Source organism: Tubulanus polymorphus, chromosome 10 (genome assembly GCF_964204645.1).
Source record: "Tubulanus polymorphus chromosome 10, tnTubPoly1.2, whole genome shotgun sequence".
NCBI lineage: Eukaryota > Metazoa > Nemertea > Palaeonemertea > Tubulaniformes > Tubulanidae > Tubulanus > Tubulanus polymorphus.
Window position 1 is genome coordinate 2129004 of NC_134034.1, and position 16760 is coordinate 2145763.

General features: G+C 39.9%; 3 protein-coding genes across 3 annotated transcripts; 2 read left to right on the plus strand and 1 right to left on the minus strand.

Annotated features, from left to right (window-relative positions):
* The first annotated feature begins 339 nt into the window (after nucleotides 1-339).
* Nucleotides 340-8057, plus strand: LOC141911746 (dynactin subunit 2-like). The gene is made up of 12 exons (XM_074802781.1): nucleotides 340-389; nucleotides 796-861; nucleotides 1289-1385; nucleotides 2514-2578; nucleotides 2764-2862; nucleotides 3455-3615; nucleotides 4172-4340; nucleotides 4813-4878; nucleotides 5129-5167; nucleotides 5812-5961; nucleotides 6410-6604; nucleotides 7246-8057. Exons 1-12 carry the CDS (start codon nucleotides 348-350, stop codon nucleotides 7330-7332), a joined length of 1236 nt encoding a protein of 411 aa, XP_074658882.1. The 5' UTR covers nucleotides 340-347; the 3' UTR covers nucleotides 7333-8057.
* A 556-nt stretch (nucleotides 8058-8613) lies between these two features.
* LOC141911989 (large ribosomal subunit protein eL27-like) lies at nucleotides 8614-11711 on the minus strand. The gene is made up of 5 exons (XM_074803129.1): nucleotides 11671-11711; nucleotides 11077-11157; nucleotides 10114-10283; nucleotides 9167-9277; nucleotides 8614-8733 (listed from the first exon to the last, which is right to left on the minus strand). Exons 2-5 carry the CDS (start codon nucleotides 11155-11157, stop codon nucleotides 8685-8687), a joined length of 411 nt encoding a protein of 136 aa, XP_074659230.1. The 5' UTR covers nucleotides 11671-11711; the 3' UTR covers nucleotides 8614-8684.
* A 378-nt stretch (nucleotides 11712-12089) lies between these two features.
* Nucleotides 12090-16529, plus strand: LOC141911826 (dual specificity protein phosphatase 19-like). The gene is made up of 3 exons (XM_074802885.1): nucleotides 12090-12127; nucleotides 12990-13242; nucleotides 13705-16529. The coding sequence occupies exons 2-3, from the start codon at nucleotides 13029-13031 to the stop codon at nucleotides 14109-14111; spliced, it is 621 nt and encodes a 206-aa protein (XP_074658986.1). The 5' UTR covers nucleotides 12090-12127; nucleotides 12990-13028; the 3' UTR covers nucleotides 14112-16529.
* The last annotated feature ends 231 nt before the right edge of the window (nucleotides 16530-16760 follow it).

A 16760-nucleotide genomic window follows, 5' to 3' on the forward strand; every position in this document is an offset into this window, starting at 1 on the left:
AATGTTCCACATTTTTTCCATTTTCGTGCGTGTAAAAATCATGGAAGTGTAAACTTAACACTTTAAAATGAACCATTAAAAAGGTTTTTTAAATTCCTTCAAATCATCGTCATTTTTAGTCCGACGCTTTTTCGAAGAAAAAACTGATTATTGCAAAACCTCGACTGAATCGACGATTACAAATTGTCCATAGCTTTTACAAAAAAAAGACTTTGATATACAACAATATTACTAAGGCTACTAGATTTATCCAGAAAAAAATGAAATCAAAAAGGATGAATGGTATGGTATGAATTTTTATGAATTTCGTCGTGGCAAGTCGGTTTAAGATGTCACTTCATTTCAAGATGGCGGCGATCGATCCGAAATATCAAAATCTTCCCGGAATTGTAAGTAACTTTTAGACCGACTAACGAACAAATCTAGAATCGGAAACCCCGAATGATGCCGATCAGGACATTTGAATCGTTAATTCGCGATGATTTGTGAAGCAGCGTGAAATTTATCTCGATGGAAACGGCTTGTCAGGTTGTAATGTAGGCCTATTCTATTTCGATGGGGGACAATAAAATCCAGATTTTATTGAGTTGAACGTCACTGACACTGGTAAGGTATATCCATAAAAAATTCAAATTGTCCCAATAGATTTTGGATTAACTTCAGTAGTTTTTGGGGTATCGCACATTGTTTGAAGGAAGGTGACAAATTTTTTTTAGCGAAAAGTGTCAATCAAACGATTTGAGTAAACCTATTCTGATATTAAGTGGGCATTTCTCATACGTGTGTCTGTTGTAGGCTTACGATCAGCCGGATATTTACGAGAGCGGTGATTTACCAGAAGCCGATCAATCGAATCAACTAGTAAGTATGACTGGGGCCTCTGCCTCGTGAGGTGTGACCATCAATTTTATTCCCAATTAATTGTTGAATGTAATTACTTCAAGTAATTGTTAAGTGCGAACTTAATTACGCTCAATCGTTTTTGAATAGGCTACTTATGATAATTAATCTAATTAATTGCTTTTAACTACTTTGATTTTGTAGTTTATAATTTGGTCTCAAGAAAGGGTCTAATTGCTCAATAATTACCTTAGATGGTTGTTTAATTGTTTTTAATTACTCTGAATAATTGTTAAGATTACTTTGAATAACTGCTCCGTAATTAGCTTAGATAATCGTTTAATCGTTTTTGATAACTTTGATTAAAATTCTTTTGATTTGAACGATTTCATATTTTGTCACAGCCTCGTAAAAGTCGTTTTTAGTAAATTGTCGGTTGTTTTCGCAGGAAGAGTTGAACAGTGAAAGCGTCGAACATGTACAATGTAAACCTAACGAAGCGTACTCTAAATTCAAAGGCTCCAAATTGGACTCGTCGAATTTAGGTGAGAGTCGACCATTTGCATTTACAGCAACCCTGTATTACCTTTAACCCGGGGGGCTTACTCAATTCATTTTCAATTGAGTTAACCCCCGGGTTAAAGGTGAAAACCAGTCTATATAACCGGCCTCTGTGCGTTAAAATTTCCCAGTCGTGACAGTGTTTTTAGTAAGAAATTAACAAGCCTGGTCCCTTCGAAAAACAGGAGGGTCCCATAATATGTCACATTCCCTGAAACGAAAGCTGGTTTGAAATAACAGGTGGGTCCTTAAAAAACGACAGACGGACCCGGGACCTGGCTCTTATTGAAAACACTGCGTGATTTTATGTCCAAAAGTGGTCTTAAATCTTAAGACTGGTCTTAAGTTGTTCGACTGGCTATAGAACTCAGCTGGTCTTAGACTGGTCCTAAGTCTAAGCCATGACTGTGCAACCGGCCTTAGAAATCAATCAATAATCAGATGACGGAAGCTGAGTGATGGGAGATTCATGATAATCATTTATTCGTTTATATTGCGCAAAGCGTATAAAAACATAATCATTGCATTTTACATTGGACTAAAACGTTTTAAGTTAACGTCAAAGCTGAGTAAAACACAGTTAAGCGATCAATTTTTTTGAGCGCGGTTTAAAAGGATACGAATTCAATCTTCGTGTTCTAGGTTTTCCATACCAGGAAGTAACTGAGTAGAGCAAGATTGGACGAAATTACTGCATTTTGTAGTCCCTTGACCCTTACAACCCTTACAATGCCTTGTCCCACACCCCCCCACCAAAAAAAATGATACTGGACCAATCATTCAGGTTTTGGTCCCCTACTTTAGTCCCTTTACTTATGCTATTGGAAATTTGTCTGATAGCTGAATTCTTTTTCACAATTTTCCAGGGATCCTCACTAATTTCCAGGGGAGCCTCACTAGTTTCCAGGGGAGCCTCACTAGTTTCCAGGGAGCCTCACTAGTTTCCAGGGGAGCCTCACTAGTTTCCAGGGAGCCTCACTAGTTTCCAGGGGAGCCTCACTAGTTTCCAGGGGAGCCTCACTAGTTTCCAGGGAGCCTCACTAGTTTCCAGGAAAACGCGGAAAAAATTTCTTCTGTCTCGTAAAAATTTGTCTCTTAAATTTTTTTCGTAGATTTTTCCGACAGAATCAGTCAAAGTCGCCGAACTGGTTATGTGGCTTTACCCGAGTACGAAATGGTGAGTATTAGAATGATAATCTGATTTGGGAGTATAAAGGTTTCATAAAAAATGAACTGATTTTCACTACGAATAACTGAGTGTATCGTTGCGCCATCTGGTGTGTGTCGGCGTTACCTCGTTGCGCGATTGTCGCTCGTTTTAATTATATCGCGGGTCGTCGTTGCTGCGTTTTTTTTTTTCAGGCCAGTAGCGAGGATCGGTCGCAAGAATCGCCGGCTCAGAAATATCATCGTCTTCAACACGAGATCAGAGAGCTCGCCGACGAGACCAAGAAAATACAGGTACGATTTAGACTATACCTTACTACTGAACGCGTAGTGCCCGGACACTTAACCTGAAACCTTGGATATTCAATTCTTTGTCACCATTAATGAAACATTTCTAATTGAGAATAACCAACAAACACCAGACATCGGACATTTTATCAGCACACTTTCAGAAACTAATCGTCCACACTTCACATGTGTTCAGTGCTTCACCTGAGGCATTTCTAATTGAAAATGAACTACAAACACCAGACATGAGACATTTTATCAGCACACTTTCAGAAACTGATCGTCCACACTTCACATGTGTTCATTACTTCACCTGAGACATTTCTAATTGAAAATGAACTACAAACACCAGATATTAGACATTTTATCAGCACACTTTCAAAAAATGATCGTCCACACACTTCACATGTGTTCAGTGCTTCACCTAAGACATTTTTAATTGAAAATGAACTACAAACACCAGATATTAGATATTTTATCAGCACACTTTCAGAAACTGATCGTCCACACTTCACATGTATTCAGGCCTTCACCTGATATCTACCGGTAGACATTTTCAAAATTTCATTATTCGAAACGGTTTTTTCGCTGATTTCAGGATAATTTGAAGGATGATGAGATGGCGGATAAACTGTCACCGGTTCAACTCGCGCAGCAGACTGAATTCTTACAGCAACAACTAGCCGACCTGCATTTAGAGGCGTTACTCGGGCCGGATGCTAAAGTCGACCTCTCCGATCCAGAGGGCGCTCTTCAAAAGTATGATATCATTTTATATTTTCGTGGTCAAGATTTGATTATTTTGTTTGAAAACTAATTGAGGAGTTTAAGTGTGAATGCAGTGCCACAAGTGGAATCTAATTGCTGCAGTAGTTAATGTCAAACTGCACACTTGTGAAACCTGGTGGATCCTTGCTTGCCACAAGTGGAATCCATTTGCTGCAGTAGTGTATGATGTCCTACTGCACACTAGCGACACCTGGTGGATCCTCACTTGCCACAAGTGGAATCCATTTGCTGCAGTAGTGTATGATGTCCTACTGCACACTAGCGACACCTGGGGGATCACGATCTTCACTCGCCACAAGTGGAATTCTCTATTGCTGCAGTAGTTGATGTCCTACTGCACACTAGCGACACCTGGGGGATCTTCACTCCCCACAAGTGGAATTCTCTATTGCTGCAGTAGTTGATGTCCTACTGCACACTAACGACACCTGGGGGATCTTTACTCGCCACAAGTGGAATTCTCTATTGCTGCTGTAGCGTGTCAGGATTGATATATAGAGGCCTTAATGTTTTTATTATTTTTCAGGCGGCTGTTGAAGCAAATAGATGCGTACAAACAGACAAAGGCGTCTCCTACAAAGGCATCTCCAACAGCAGCAGCAGCAGCAGCTGCAGGGAATCAGGCTGCCGGGGATCACATCACATACGAGTTGTTCTACAAACCAGAACAAGCTAAATTCGCGCATACTGCCAGGGTAAGCAGGGTCTGATCTAAGGAATGAAATCCACTCGCCTGGGGGTCAAGCATATCTGAAATTTCGCTTGCCCCCTCCAGAAGCTACTTGCCCCACACGGGCAGTCCGATTGGTGGCGCTATCTTCCGTTGTATCGAGTGGGAAATAAGCTTTGTGACATAAAATTGCACTAGCCCGGGGGACAAGTGATAATGATAATCTACTTGCCCTGATGATAATATACTTGTCCCGGGCAATCAGACAAGTGCTTAGATCGGACCCTGGTAAGGGTTCCACCCTCTACTGCCACACTGTCCTTTCTACTACCATGGTTAGATCCCCTCTTTCCACTGACAGGGTAAGCTTCCCTCTATTGCCAGGGTAGATAAGGTTGCCCTCTTCTGCCAGGAGGGTAAGTTCCGCACGTCGGGACAAGCCGTCCACCTCCGATGCCAGACTTCGTCTTACCTCGCGTTTCGATCGTATTTTTCAGATGGCTGACTTGGAGCAGAGACTGGAAAGAATGGAAGCTGTTATCGGAAACAATCCAGAAGCTTTGGTGAGAAAACCATTTAAAAAAAAACGAACAGGGATCATTCATTTAATACGTACACACGAAATTTGACTTTTTAAACCCCCCTGTACGCAAAATTGGCCATTTTTTCATATACATTAAGCATTACAGTACGCAATTTCACTGACCCCTTCCCCCCTCCACTAATGCGTACGTAATAAATGAATGATCCCAAAGATTGATTACGTGTATTGAAACACCCGTCTGCCATGATGATGAATGTTACATTTTGTAGAGTGCGGTGACTTCGGGAATCGCCGATAAAGGATTAGTCGTAAGTATTCATTTTAATCGCGAGCAATCATTTCGAACCCCGTAGTTTACAAACGTTTTTATGTATAGATTGCAATTACGCAAAGCAATTGGATCGCGATCATGTTTAACCCTTGCTGACTGATATTCCCGAAAGTGCTAGAGGATGTGTTAATTTGAATATTTAGAACAAATTCCTCCCCCAGTGTGTTTTAACAACGGGCCTATCCCTATAGTGCGTCTACACCGCAGTCCGGTGTATTGTTAGATACTTATATTTGAATATGTTTGACAGTTTTCTCTTTCAATAGAGATTATGGCTAATAACTTATGACATCAATACACCACAGTGGGATGTACTAAGTCCCTCATTGAATAATACACTGCACTATGGTGTAGATGTTTAACCCTTTCAGTGCTGAGTATCAATTAATACCATATAGTGCAATCTTTCAATAGAGATTATAGCTAATTACTAATGACATCAATACACCGCAGTGCGATGTACTAGCTAAGTCCCTCATTGAATTATTTGCTGCGCTTCGGTGTAGATGCACTTAAATTGATCCAGATTAAGCGAGTTTGTTTGGATTTTGAAGGAAATCATTCTAAAAATGAGTCCGCGTGGATTACTGATGGACTGTTGTTGTTGTTGTTTTGTTTTAGGCCGTCGTGTCGCATTTGAAATCGAAGATCGGATTATTCGATCCGGAACAACTCGAGTTGATCGAAGGACGAATGATCTCGCTGGTCGGTAAACTGAATCAGATCGCCGAGAAAAAAGAGGTCATCGAAGACGGGGAAAAACAAAGCAAAGTAAGCGAAATCGTCGATGTCTTACTGCACACTAGCGACACCTGGTGGATCCTCACTTGCCACAAGTGGAATTCTTTATTGCCACTCGTAGTTAATGTCCAACTGCGCACTAGCGACACCTGGTGGATCCTCACTTGCCTCAAGCGGAATCCTTGCCACAATAGTTCATGTCCTTATGCACAGTAGCGACACCTGGTGGATCCTCACTTACCACAAGTGGAATCCTCCTTTGCCGTAGTAGTTGATGTCCTACTGCGCACTAGCGACACCTGGTGAGACTCGTCACAAGGGGAATTCAATATTCCTGCAATAGTTAATCTTCTGGGCCTGGCTTGATTAGTCGATGTCCTACTGTACACTAGTGACATCTGGTGGATTTTCTATTGCTGCAGAAACATTGCTGGATCTTATTCCAAAATATTAACCTGTATTAATATTTCTTCTGCAGGTATCTCAGTTGTATGATCTGGTGAAGAAGTGGGAGGTCGTCTCGGAGAACGTACCGCACGTCGTCGACCGGTTGACAGCGTTGAAGGAACTGCACGAACAGGCGTTACAGTTCAGTCAGGCGTTAACACATCTCGATACCAGTCAACAGCAGATCGACACGACGATGAAAACACACGCCGACATGCTTCAACAGGTCGGAATAAAATCCCCCTAACCACTCCCTCTCCTCCCCAAGACGCCCGGAACAAGGTGGCGCGTACCTAGAAATAGTTGTAATTTCTTTTCTTTGAATAGTCGGGGAATTTTGCGAGGGAGTTAAAAATCCGGGAAAAGTCGTGGAAATTTGTCGAGACGGTTTAAGATTGCACATCTGTACCCTGGTCAGAATCGCCACTAATACTTCAAATGTTGAAAAAGTTGTTTCGAAATGAGAAAAGCACATCCCTCCCCTTCCCTGCCATGAATGCTGCTTCAACGTTGCTTGAACACCCTTTCCGAAAACCTCGGAGGGAATTTATCAGTTGCGCCTGATCCCTACTGATATGCAGTATTATAACTCGATTAATTCGGATCAGTTTTATTCGGATTTCCACTTATTTCGGACTTCGAATTCCAGTCAGTCCCCTCTATGGGTTATTTCGATTCAAACTACAGCACATAATTCGGACCTTGTTTAATTCGGACAAAGTGTTCCAGTCCTAGGCGATCCGAATGAAATGAGTTCCGACGACCTGTATTACAAATTCTCTCACTTCTTCTCGCGCTCTACTGTGTATAACCGTTCGAAATTTATATTCAGCGTTTTTTTTTTTTTTTTTTAAATTTTCTTTTCAGTTGAAAATGACGTTCGAAACGAACATGAATCAAATACAAGAAAATACGAGTAGTTTAAACGAACGCTTGAAAACTATCAATAAATAAACAATAATCTCAAGAGAGAACATTTTATCAACACGCGAGGGAACTTTCGTCGACAATAACTGGATTCGGTTTCTACGATAATTGACATTCGATGACTACGTCAAAAACTTTCGAACGGATTATAGTAACGTCCGTTCTAAAATCTGGTGTCGTTTTGCTTTAATACGATCTGTGCTAAAATTGTTGTGTTTTCAAACTAGCTACTGTGGAAATAGTGGACTCAACACGTGGCAAGTGAGCGTAGGCTATTATTATCTACTACGATCCACTATGTGTCGCTAGTGTCAAGTGTGACATCAACTTCAGCAGCGATAGAGGATTCCGCTTGTGGCAAGTGAGGATCCACCGAGTCACTGATTTACAGTAGTGCGCTATTTACTGCAATAATCAACGGGATCCACCGGGTGTCGCTAGGACATCAACTTCAACGGCATTAGAGGATTCCGCTTGTGGCAAGTGAGGGTATCCGCCGTAGAATGGATGGGTTTTCTGCTTCTTGTAGCGAGTACTTAAAATAATATATACGATTATATTGTGAAGGGTGTTTTGTTTGGCTTCTGAAATAAGATGTAATTTTGTTATTTCCGGTAAACATTATTTAAAGATACGTTGTATAATAATAAAATCATGGCGCAGAAGTAACTAGTTTTCAGAAGTGACTTGATTTCTGTACTCAGGAGTGATAGAGCAGGGACCCTATTATTGATCAGTCATTCGTGGATATAAGCAATTTGAAGATAATTTAAAATTTCTAGGAAGCGTCTGCATCACTTTCATATCCCGATTACTCCTCGGGCTCTAAACCATTAATCGGTTGTTTTCTAACCAAATTTTACCTTAACATGGTTGTATCTAGTTCTTTAACCATAAAATAAAATTGTGGTCCCAACTACCGATTGAGGCATAATGCACCATACTACTACCAGCTTTCAATTGCCTAAAAACTGAGAATTTTGATCAGCTTTTGTTTTGGACTTTTTCCAAGATGCAATTAAGGGCAGCCGGTGTTTGAAAGTTGTCATGTTGTGTTGGTCCGTCGAGCCCAGTTGGGGTAGTCCTGGTATATATTCTGGAATACTTATAACTTGTATTTGGATAAATATATCTCCATACATGAAGCTCAACCGTATGAAATTAATAATCGATTTTCCCAAAAATGGTCCAGATCTATCCTTGCTCGGGAACCTCCTCCGATGAGAAACCCAGATCCACCTCATATAGCTGAGAGGTTAACTGACTCGCCATCCTGTACCGGTACCCAGGATTTAAGCAAATATGAAATGATATCAGAAATGCCGTTTTTTTTTCTATAATTTGTTTATTATTTTTTTACACTGTCGTCAATGAAGTTTCTAGAATCGTAGCTTTTGGAAAAACCATTTATTTTTACCGGTCTTGTATCTGAAAAACCAAACAACGAAAAACATATAAGTATACCTTGACTAATCACCCGAGATATTTTAATTCCTAGTGGATTTTGTTGAAGTTAAAACTGGACTTAGTTTCATAGTTTATTTAGTCAATATTTGACTTTAAAATTTTTTAGCAGTAATGAAAAATCCCATCTTCGGAATCAATGACAAATTTAAACCCTACAACTGGGTCAGGGGCGGAGTTAGAAAGTGCTCAGTAACAATTTGAATTATTTTCTGAAATATTTCAATGATCATGAATGAAAATGTTCAAATTAATCGCCAATCAAATGATGGAACCCGAAGTAATATCGATTTCACAATTAAACTGTGCATGAAACGAATCAAATCAGCACTTTCCGGGACAAAATACTGAAAATAATCAACAGTTAGTATTGTATTTTGAATAATTTGATACTTGCCTCTCTTCGAACTTTCCTTTCACTTCGCGAACGGCTTTACGTTTTAACGCCGGGTCCCGGAAAGCGTCTTTGTTTACGGTCTGTTTTTCCATCGGCACATCAACGGAGTATCTGCAGAAATAAACAATTATCACTCGCCCATTGATCATCTTGAGATTTAAGATATTATTGAATAATATTTTATCCTAAAAAATGGATTTTGGAATTTGAGGGGTTTTGAGGGATTTGAGGGGCTGTAGGAACCGTGTATTCTCCATGTCACTAACTGGATAAAATTATACCTCAGAATATAATACCTGATCATCTAGATATTTTCGGAGTCACCCACTAAAAGGCAAGTCGCTGAATGTTACCATTACAGATACGGTATTATCGGAGCCACCCGCTACGGTGGAACCTCGTTATAACGAACTCAGATACAAGATTCATCGGATATAACACAATATGATTGATTTCACACTGGATATAACGAACCATCGGTTATAACGAACAGATGTTCTGGTGCCGTGAAGTTTGCTGTAACCAGGTTCCACTTAAAAGGGACGTAGAATTTTGAAAATTCTAAGGAACACACTGAAGATAAAGGGATGACTCAACATGCCGTGATTCGGATGATTAGTTTCGAGAGCCATGGATACTAGGTACTAGGGAGCGTTCCAGACCGATCTGGTTTCAGAGAAATCGAGCTAGATTTTTCTTTTTAATTTTTTTTTTAACACCCTCAACCCGCTAAGCGCCACACAGGGCATTATAAGCGGGTTCGATGTTTCTTTTTCCCAATGGGGGAGAGACCAGAGAAGAACCTTCGACCAAGAAACTCTGTCGCCACCAGGGTTTGAACCCATAAACCCTGGATTGACGAGACCAGTGACCGGTGGCTTAACCCGCTCTGCCACTGCGCCTCTCCTAGATAATACAATAATCGAGCTAGACAATACGATAATTACCTGGTCGGCATTAAATGGTTGAAATTGTAAACTTTAACGAACGCCTTCACCTTCGATCGTTGCTTGATCTTCTTTTTGCTCATTTTCTTCGTGACGCGACGCGGATAACGATCGATGCCGGCGACGAGAGCGTGACCGTACGGTTTATCTTGAGTTCCGTCGTCGTAATTCTACAACGACAACAAAAACGTATTCTATAAGTAAAATCAAACCGTTAACGGAGAAGGATTTTCTAGTTTTCATTTTTTTTCTTTGGTAAAACCAGTAGTATGGTAGAATCCGCTTAACCCTTTCAGTGCATCTACACCGCAGTGCGGTGTACGAATCAGTGATCGGTTTTGCTAGTACACCGCACCGCGGTGTATTGATTTAATTAGTAATTACAAATGATCTCTCATGAAAGATGGCAGCACCTGTCAAACACAGTGAAATATCAGTAACTAACGATACACCGCGCCAGGGTGTAGACGCACTATAGTGGTATTCCTGTTATTCAACACACTAAGGTGGAATTTTTCAAAATTTTCAAATTACCTTCAGCACTATAGGGTATTAATTAGTCAGCAAGGAAAGGGTTAATAATTTTCTAGGGGGGGCTGGTGGAAATGAGGTCTGGAGCGATACCAGACCCCTGGCAAGCCTGGATGCTACAGATCGGTCTTTCCAGGATTTAAGGGTACGTTTTCTTAAAGGGGATTTTAACCTATATATTAAGGGATGGATTGGCCGTCATTGTGACCAACTAGCTACTGGTGGTGGGCTGTCAGTCAGTCACACAGCGCAGGTTTCGGATTTGAAATCTCATTTTTTACTTCAGCGACATTCAGGGCAGAGTATGTAAGTAATGCGCAAGCGTATTGTCAGTAACCAATCAGAATAACAAAATTCAAGGCAATTAAGTGTTTATAAGAAATAATGCCCTATATGCGGCTAAATTACAATTTTCTAACCATTATTTCTTACCTTGACTACGACAGCCTTGCGTCCGGCATATTTACCGGCTAGCACTAGGACTACCTTGCCTGACTTTAAAAACTTGCCCATCTAAAAAAACAAATAAAATATACTGATGTCACTTTCAGAGATTGCAAAACAATTGCATCAAATCGTAAAAAAACAGAAAATTAAAAATGAGGATTTTCTAAGGTAATCATAATGATGATATGATCCAAAATCAAGTTTTAATTTTGGCACTTCCAAAATCAGATTCTAAATTTTTTTCCGGTTTCCCAATTGAACAAGCCCTCAATACCACTTTTTCACCATTAACAAAAACGAATTTGCGCTTGTAAATAAGAATCCAACATTATTCGGCAGTATTTATTCGGGAATTCGTATCTTAATGCCTCCAGGAACGAGCACATTGATTTTACACGTAAATATCGATGGATCTCCGACCGGATTTTTAACCGATTAAAAGGCCTTTTTGAAGGTAATCTAGTTTTAATTTTAAGGCAAATGTCTTCCTATCAACTTATTTTCGGTTATTCGAGGCCGATTAGCTGTTGATAACGGTGATTTAGTCGGATTTTAGCGACATTGACAGCGAAAACTTACGTCGAGCGTAGATCATATAAACCGGAAGAGGGGAAAAGGTTGTTGGTAATTGGCGAAGCCACGAATAGTAGAACGAAGTATACGAACTCCTCTCGTGAACTATATTTCAGGAGAGGATTCTCCCTCAGAAATGTTTTTACGAACAGAAGATACTTTCGAAAAATTCTTGAACTTGTGAATAAAAAACTTGGAAAAATCATTTTTTCTCGTAATGAGTACGACACAATTTAGCAGGGACAAATAATAAATCCGATCTATAAAATCCCTCTATAAACCTATAGTAATATTCATAATTTTCCGGACTTACTTTTTACCTATGTTTGTTAATTCTTCTTCGCTTAGTTTTCAGTAAATTATATTTTTATTACATCGACGGCGAAACAAATTCGTATGGTGTTGTGTTTTATTTACTTCCGGGTTGTCAGATTTGACATTTCGGATGTTTCTCTTCTGACCGGTGTGTAGTTTTATTCAATTATTCAAGACAGTAAAGATGATAGCTAATTGAATTATTTTAATGCAAGAGGGCAGTTTCATCTTTGCGCCCCCCAATTCTTCTTTCCTTTCAAATTCAAAGTTTACAGTCTCTCAGTCAGTTTTTTGCACCATGAATATGATAAATAAATTGGGTAGTCTGAATACCAGTCGTTGTTACCTGGTTACCGGTTCCCTACTACAACCGTTTTTTTTTGTAGAACGACGGCTAGGTACAAGACTACATAATTGGGGTACCCATTGTTGCTCCCTCATGGGAACAAGGAATTAACTTTTGATATCTACGACAAGACAATTAGTTGACTTTGCGATATTGTTAATGGCAGGTCCAGGGTGGACGAAAAGTGGGGCTAGGAAACGTTAATTAGTTTTAAGACAGGGGGGGCTTGTCATGGAAAGTTCGATGTGGCTTCAGTTATGAAGTCTGTAAATGAAATGGTTAGCGCATGCGCAATACAGTAGAATGCTGACTTACAATATTGCTATTCGAAACCAAACGAAAAAATAATCTAGCGCTTTGCCTTTACCCACTGAGCCACAGCACATGACTGAAGTTGGATGAGTTGATTTATATATAGCCTCACCTAACCCTCATCCTATTCTTTAACGCATGTGTGTACGTAGATATAGTGCATGTTCCCCCCCTGACTGGAGCCAGTTTGTTTATTTTAAGACAGGAACCAAGAATAATATTGAATCTTTGAACCCCTAGATCCGTGAAAAGCCCCTTCGGGCGCAAAATCGAACTACCTCATCGGTGAAATCTGATGACGACCTCTCACACCTCGTCCTGCCATTAAACTGCTACTAATACGTTTTTACAGGTTGTGACTAAAAGCCGGATCATCGACGACGGATTAACGATGAGTTTACTGCAGGATATCGAATGTTTCAATCATTCTCGGCTGAAATCCACCGAGACTCACGTGACGTTCCCGAGCGGTTTACAAACCATCGAAGGTAAAGACAGCGACGGACGACCGAAGGTTCACGTCCTGTCGTCGACTGGGTCGGGTTTCGTACGTGACCTGCAGCCGGATTTAAACTCCGGTACCGTATTACCCGGTCTGATACTCGGTAAGTTCAACCGCCGCATTTAAAAAATGTGTACTTAATCAATAATAATAATAATAATAATGATAATAATAATAATAATAATAAAAATAATCCATTCAGCCTGGCTTTACATCATACATGAAAAGAGAACATAGAAACAGAGAAAACTAAAATGAGTTTAATCAAAAGCTTACGTAAAAAGTACGTTTACAATAAACTCAATGGGGTACCCTCAAAACCAGTTATCCCGTTAGATGGCGTGACGGGCAGTAGTTTGCTCGTTTTCAAAATTAGTTGATTTTCGATGAACTTTGAACTGGATTTTTAGACTCCTGAATCTATATACTATCACAGGACTCACCAAATATGTAATACTTTCATTCTTCTAATCAGATATCGATATATTTTGGTGGTCAGTTGTCTAGGGAGAACAGTGGTCACTAGTACAATCGAGCTTTAATAATCGTGCGTTATTATTCGCAGGTTCGCAGGACGTCGCTTTAGACTACGACGAACTTCAAAAACTGAAGGTCACTCACATCCTGAACGTCGCGTCGTCGGTCGACAACGCGTTCCCGAAGAAATTCACGTACAAACGAATCCCGATTCTCGATCTGCCGAACACGAACATCTCGGAACACTTCGTCGACGCGATTCAGTTCATCGACAAAGCGCGTTCGAAGGGCGGCTCTGTTCTCGTTCACTGCAACGCCGGCGTGTCGCGTTCGGCTACGATCGTCATCGCGTATCTGATGAAGATCGAGCGATTGTCGTACGACGATGCCTACGATCTGGCGCGGTCGGCGCGCGAGTGTATCCGTCCCAACGACGGTTTCGTCCAGCAATTACGAACTTACGAACGGTATCTGGCGGTGAAAATCGACAGATGACATCATCATCATCATCATCATAATCGGCGACGGGCCGGCTCGTGGTGGAGCTGTTTCTGCAGGTGATGATGATAAATTTGGTTGATTCTTCATCGCGCATGAAAACCTGGATCCAGTTCCGCAGTTGTGAGTTAGAGTTTTAAAACTACAGTTGAAATCAATTCATTGTCAATGTTTCAACTATGAATCGATCTCGACTTATTTCTCTGGAACTGGGTCCCTGGAGCCGGTTTCACAGTCGTGGCTTAAGTCCAAAAGTGGTCATAAATCGTAAGACCGGTCTTACGTTGTTAGATTAGCCAAAGAACTAAGATGGTCTAAGACTGGTCTTAATTTTAAACCGTGTATTCATAACCAGCCCCTGAGGATTACGCCTACATGGTCAGCTCACCTCAGTCATGACAGTCGTGTATGACTTTAGTTGCTTGATAAGCATAAAGGACTTACTCATCGCCCCTTATACATTATTTCAAAATACACTTCCAATCCTTATTACACCTGGTCTGTCCATGATAAGGGAAAACCATATTGCGTGGTAACTTTTGCACGCGCATCTGGAAAATTTGGAGTATCAGTATCAGTATTTAAAAATACACATCCTCAGTACTTGTGTACTACAAAATACACATTCAAAATACACATGTATTTCAAGATACACGTCCTGGGAAGACGTGTATTTTCAAAATAAATGTGTATTACACTAGTATTTAGCTGAATACATCATGTTATCATTTTCCTATGGGAGTGTTGTTCAGCCCATTGATGAAATACTCTGTGCATATTTTGAAAATGATATAGAATCCCGGAATAGGAATAAAAAGTGTCCAAATGTTTCCTTAAGAGCCGATATCTATTCGACGTTTCGACTAATTTCGTCTGATTCAACTTATTTGAATGAGATTGGGCTGGTGTCGTTTACTCAGTGACGTTTTGGTAGTGCATACCTTATGTTTGTAGGTCTTAAAATGACTAGCACTGTGAAAGATTTGCATATACATGTATCTAGATACATAGACATCTTCTAATACGGTATTGCTGAAGACTATACTGCCATACATTTAGGATACAGTCGAAAACTCGAATGAATATATCCGCTTGAGGAAACGTTTCGCAATCTTTTAATCCTGGCATTTTTGTGGAGACCCCAAACCGTATGATTATATCCAAAATGGAGCAACTATCAAAAACTGTCAATCGTTTAAACAAATTCCCTCGGAATTATTTGATGACTACCTTGCTTAATGACTAGCAATAAGTTTGCATAAAATACCTTCCCCCTTACCAATTGGTGGAGATATTTTTGTTGTTGTCAACTTTTAAAGAATGTGGTGATCTCGTTGTACAACCCCCTGAATCTCCCCCTCTCACTCTGTAGATGTGGAATTGTAAACCGCAAAACCGTGTTCGCTATGTCTAAAAATGTGAATTTTAACGAGAAAACTTGAAAAGTTTCTGAAGTTGCTAAGATTTATATCGGTCATTATGGGAACACAGTAAACCTCGCCTTAATCAGACTTGGCCGGCGATTCAGACTCAACTCTTACAAAAAATCATTTTCTGACATCCTAACGTATTCATCGATTGCTATCATTTGGACCGATTGAGCCAGGCCCGCTTTGTCTGAGGTTCGGGGAGGTTAACTGTATATATTTAATCTAGTCTCCATTTCTTGTAGAGGACTATAATTTACTGGTAGAGTTTAAGTTAACTTGTGTATTAATATTTAGCCAGCCTGAATCATATACATTGCACGAGCGGAACTAGATCGGGGTTTTATGCGTCTGGGTCCCTGATTTCCCATTCAGGGTTTGCCCTCTGTCAAAACAGAGATCATTATAACCAGTAAATTTGGCACTCATCCTCTTATCAGATATTGAATTTTTCAGACATATTTGAGTTGAATTTTCTTAATCCGAGGCTTGGAAACCGCTTACAGTCTAAGCATGGCTGCTTTAACTGAGGATCCAAAATGCTCTTTGCTTCCCTGGACCCCCCTAACAGTTTTCCTAGATCTGCCCTCGGCTAACGCGTATTATCAACAAAATCTGAAGAGCCAAACAACGATCGACGATTTACGTCTGAAAGCGAAAATGTATTTATTTTCCTAAGATTCTTTTTCATGGTGCGGCAAATTCTAATGAACCATCGACGAAAAATGTTCCATGTCGTAAGAATAATATGAAATGCCACTTTCAGAGAACAAAAAGAGTTTGATTTGCACGGAGTAATTCGAATTGATTTATTCCAAATAACAAATCATTGTTCGGACTCTTTTTATTCTTTTGGGATTTCCTTATAAATGTTTATGATATTTTATGACCGCCTAAAAAGTAATTACATTGTTTCCCTCCATTTATATTATCATCTATAAGCTTATCTATCTTATAATATGGTAAATTATGATAATGTAATTTTGTAGTCTGTTTTGTTATTCTATTTTATTTCGTGTTTGAAATATATATTTTATTCAAATTCGACGAATTTGTTGTCAATGGTATTTCGTGTTTTGGTGTACGTATCCGGTGGTGAAGGACTGATTAGGATTGGACTAAAAAGACGGTTTTAGACGCTTAGACTCTTTTAGACGGTTGAAAAAATGAATCATTTCAACTTGATTCCAGGTTAACGAAGAGCCTGGACTACGATTCT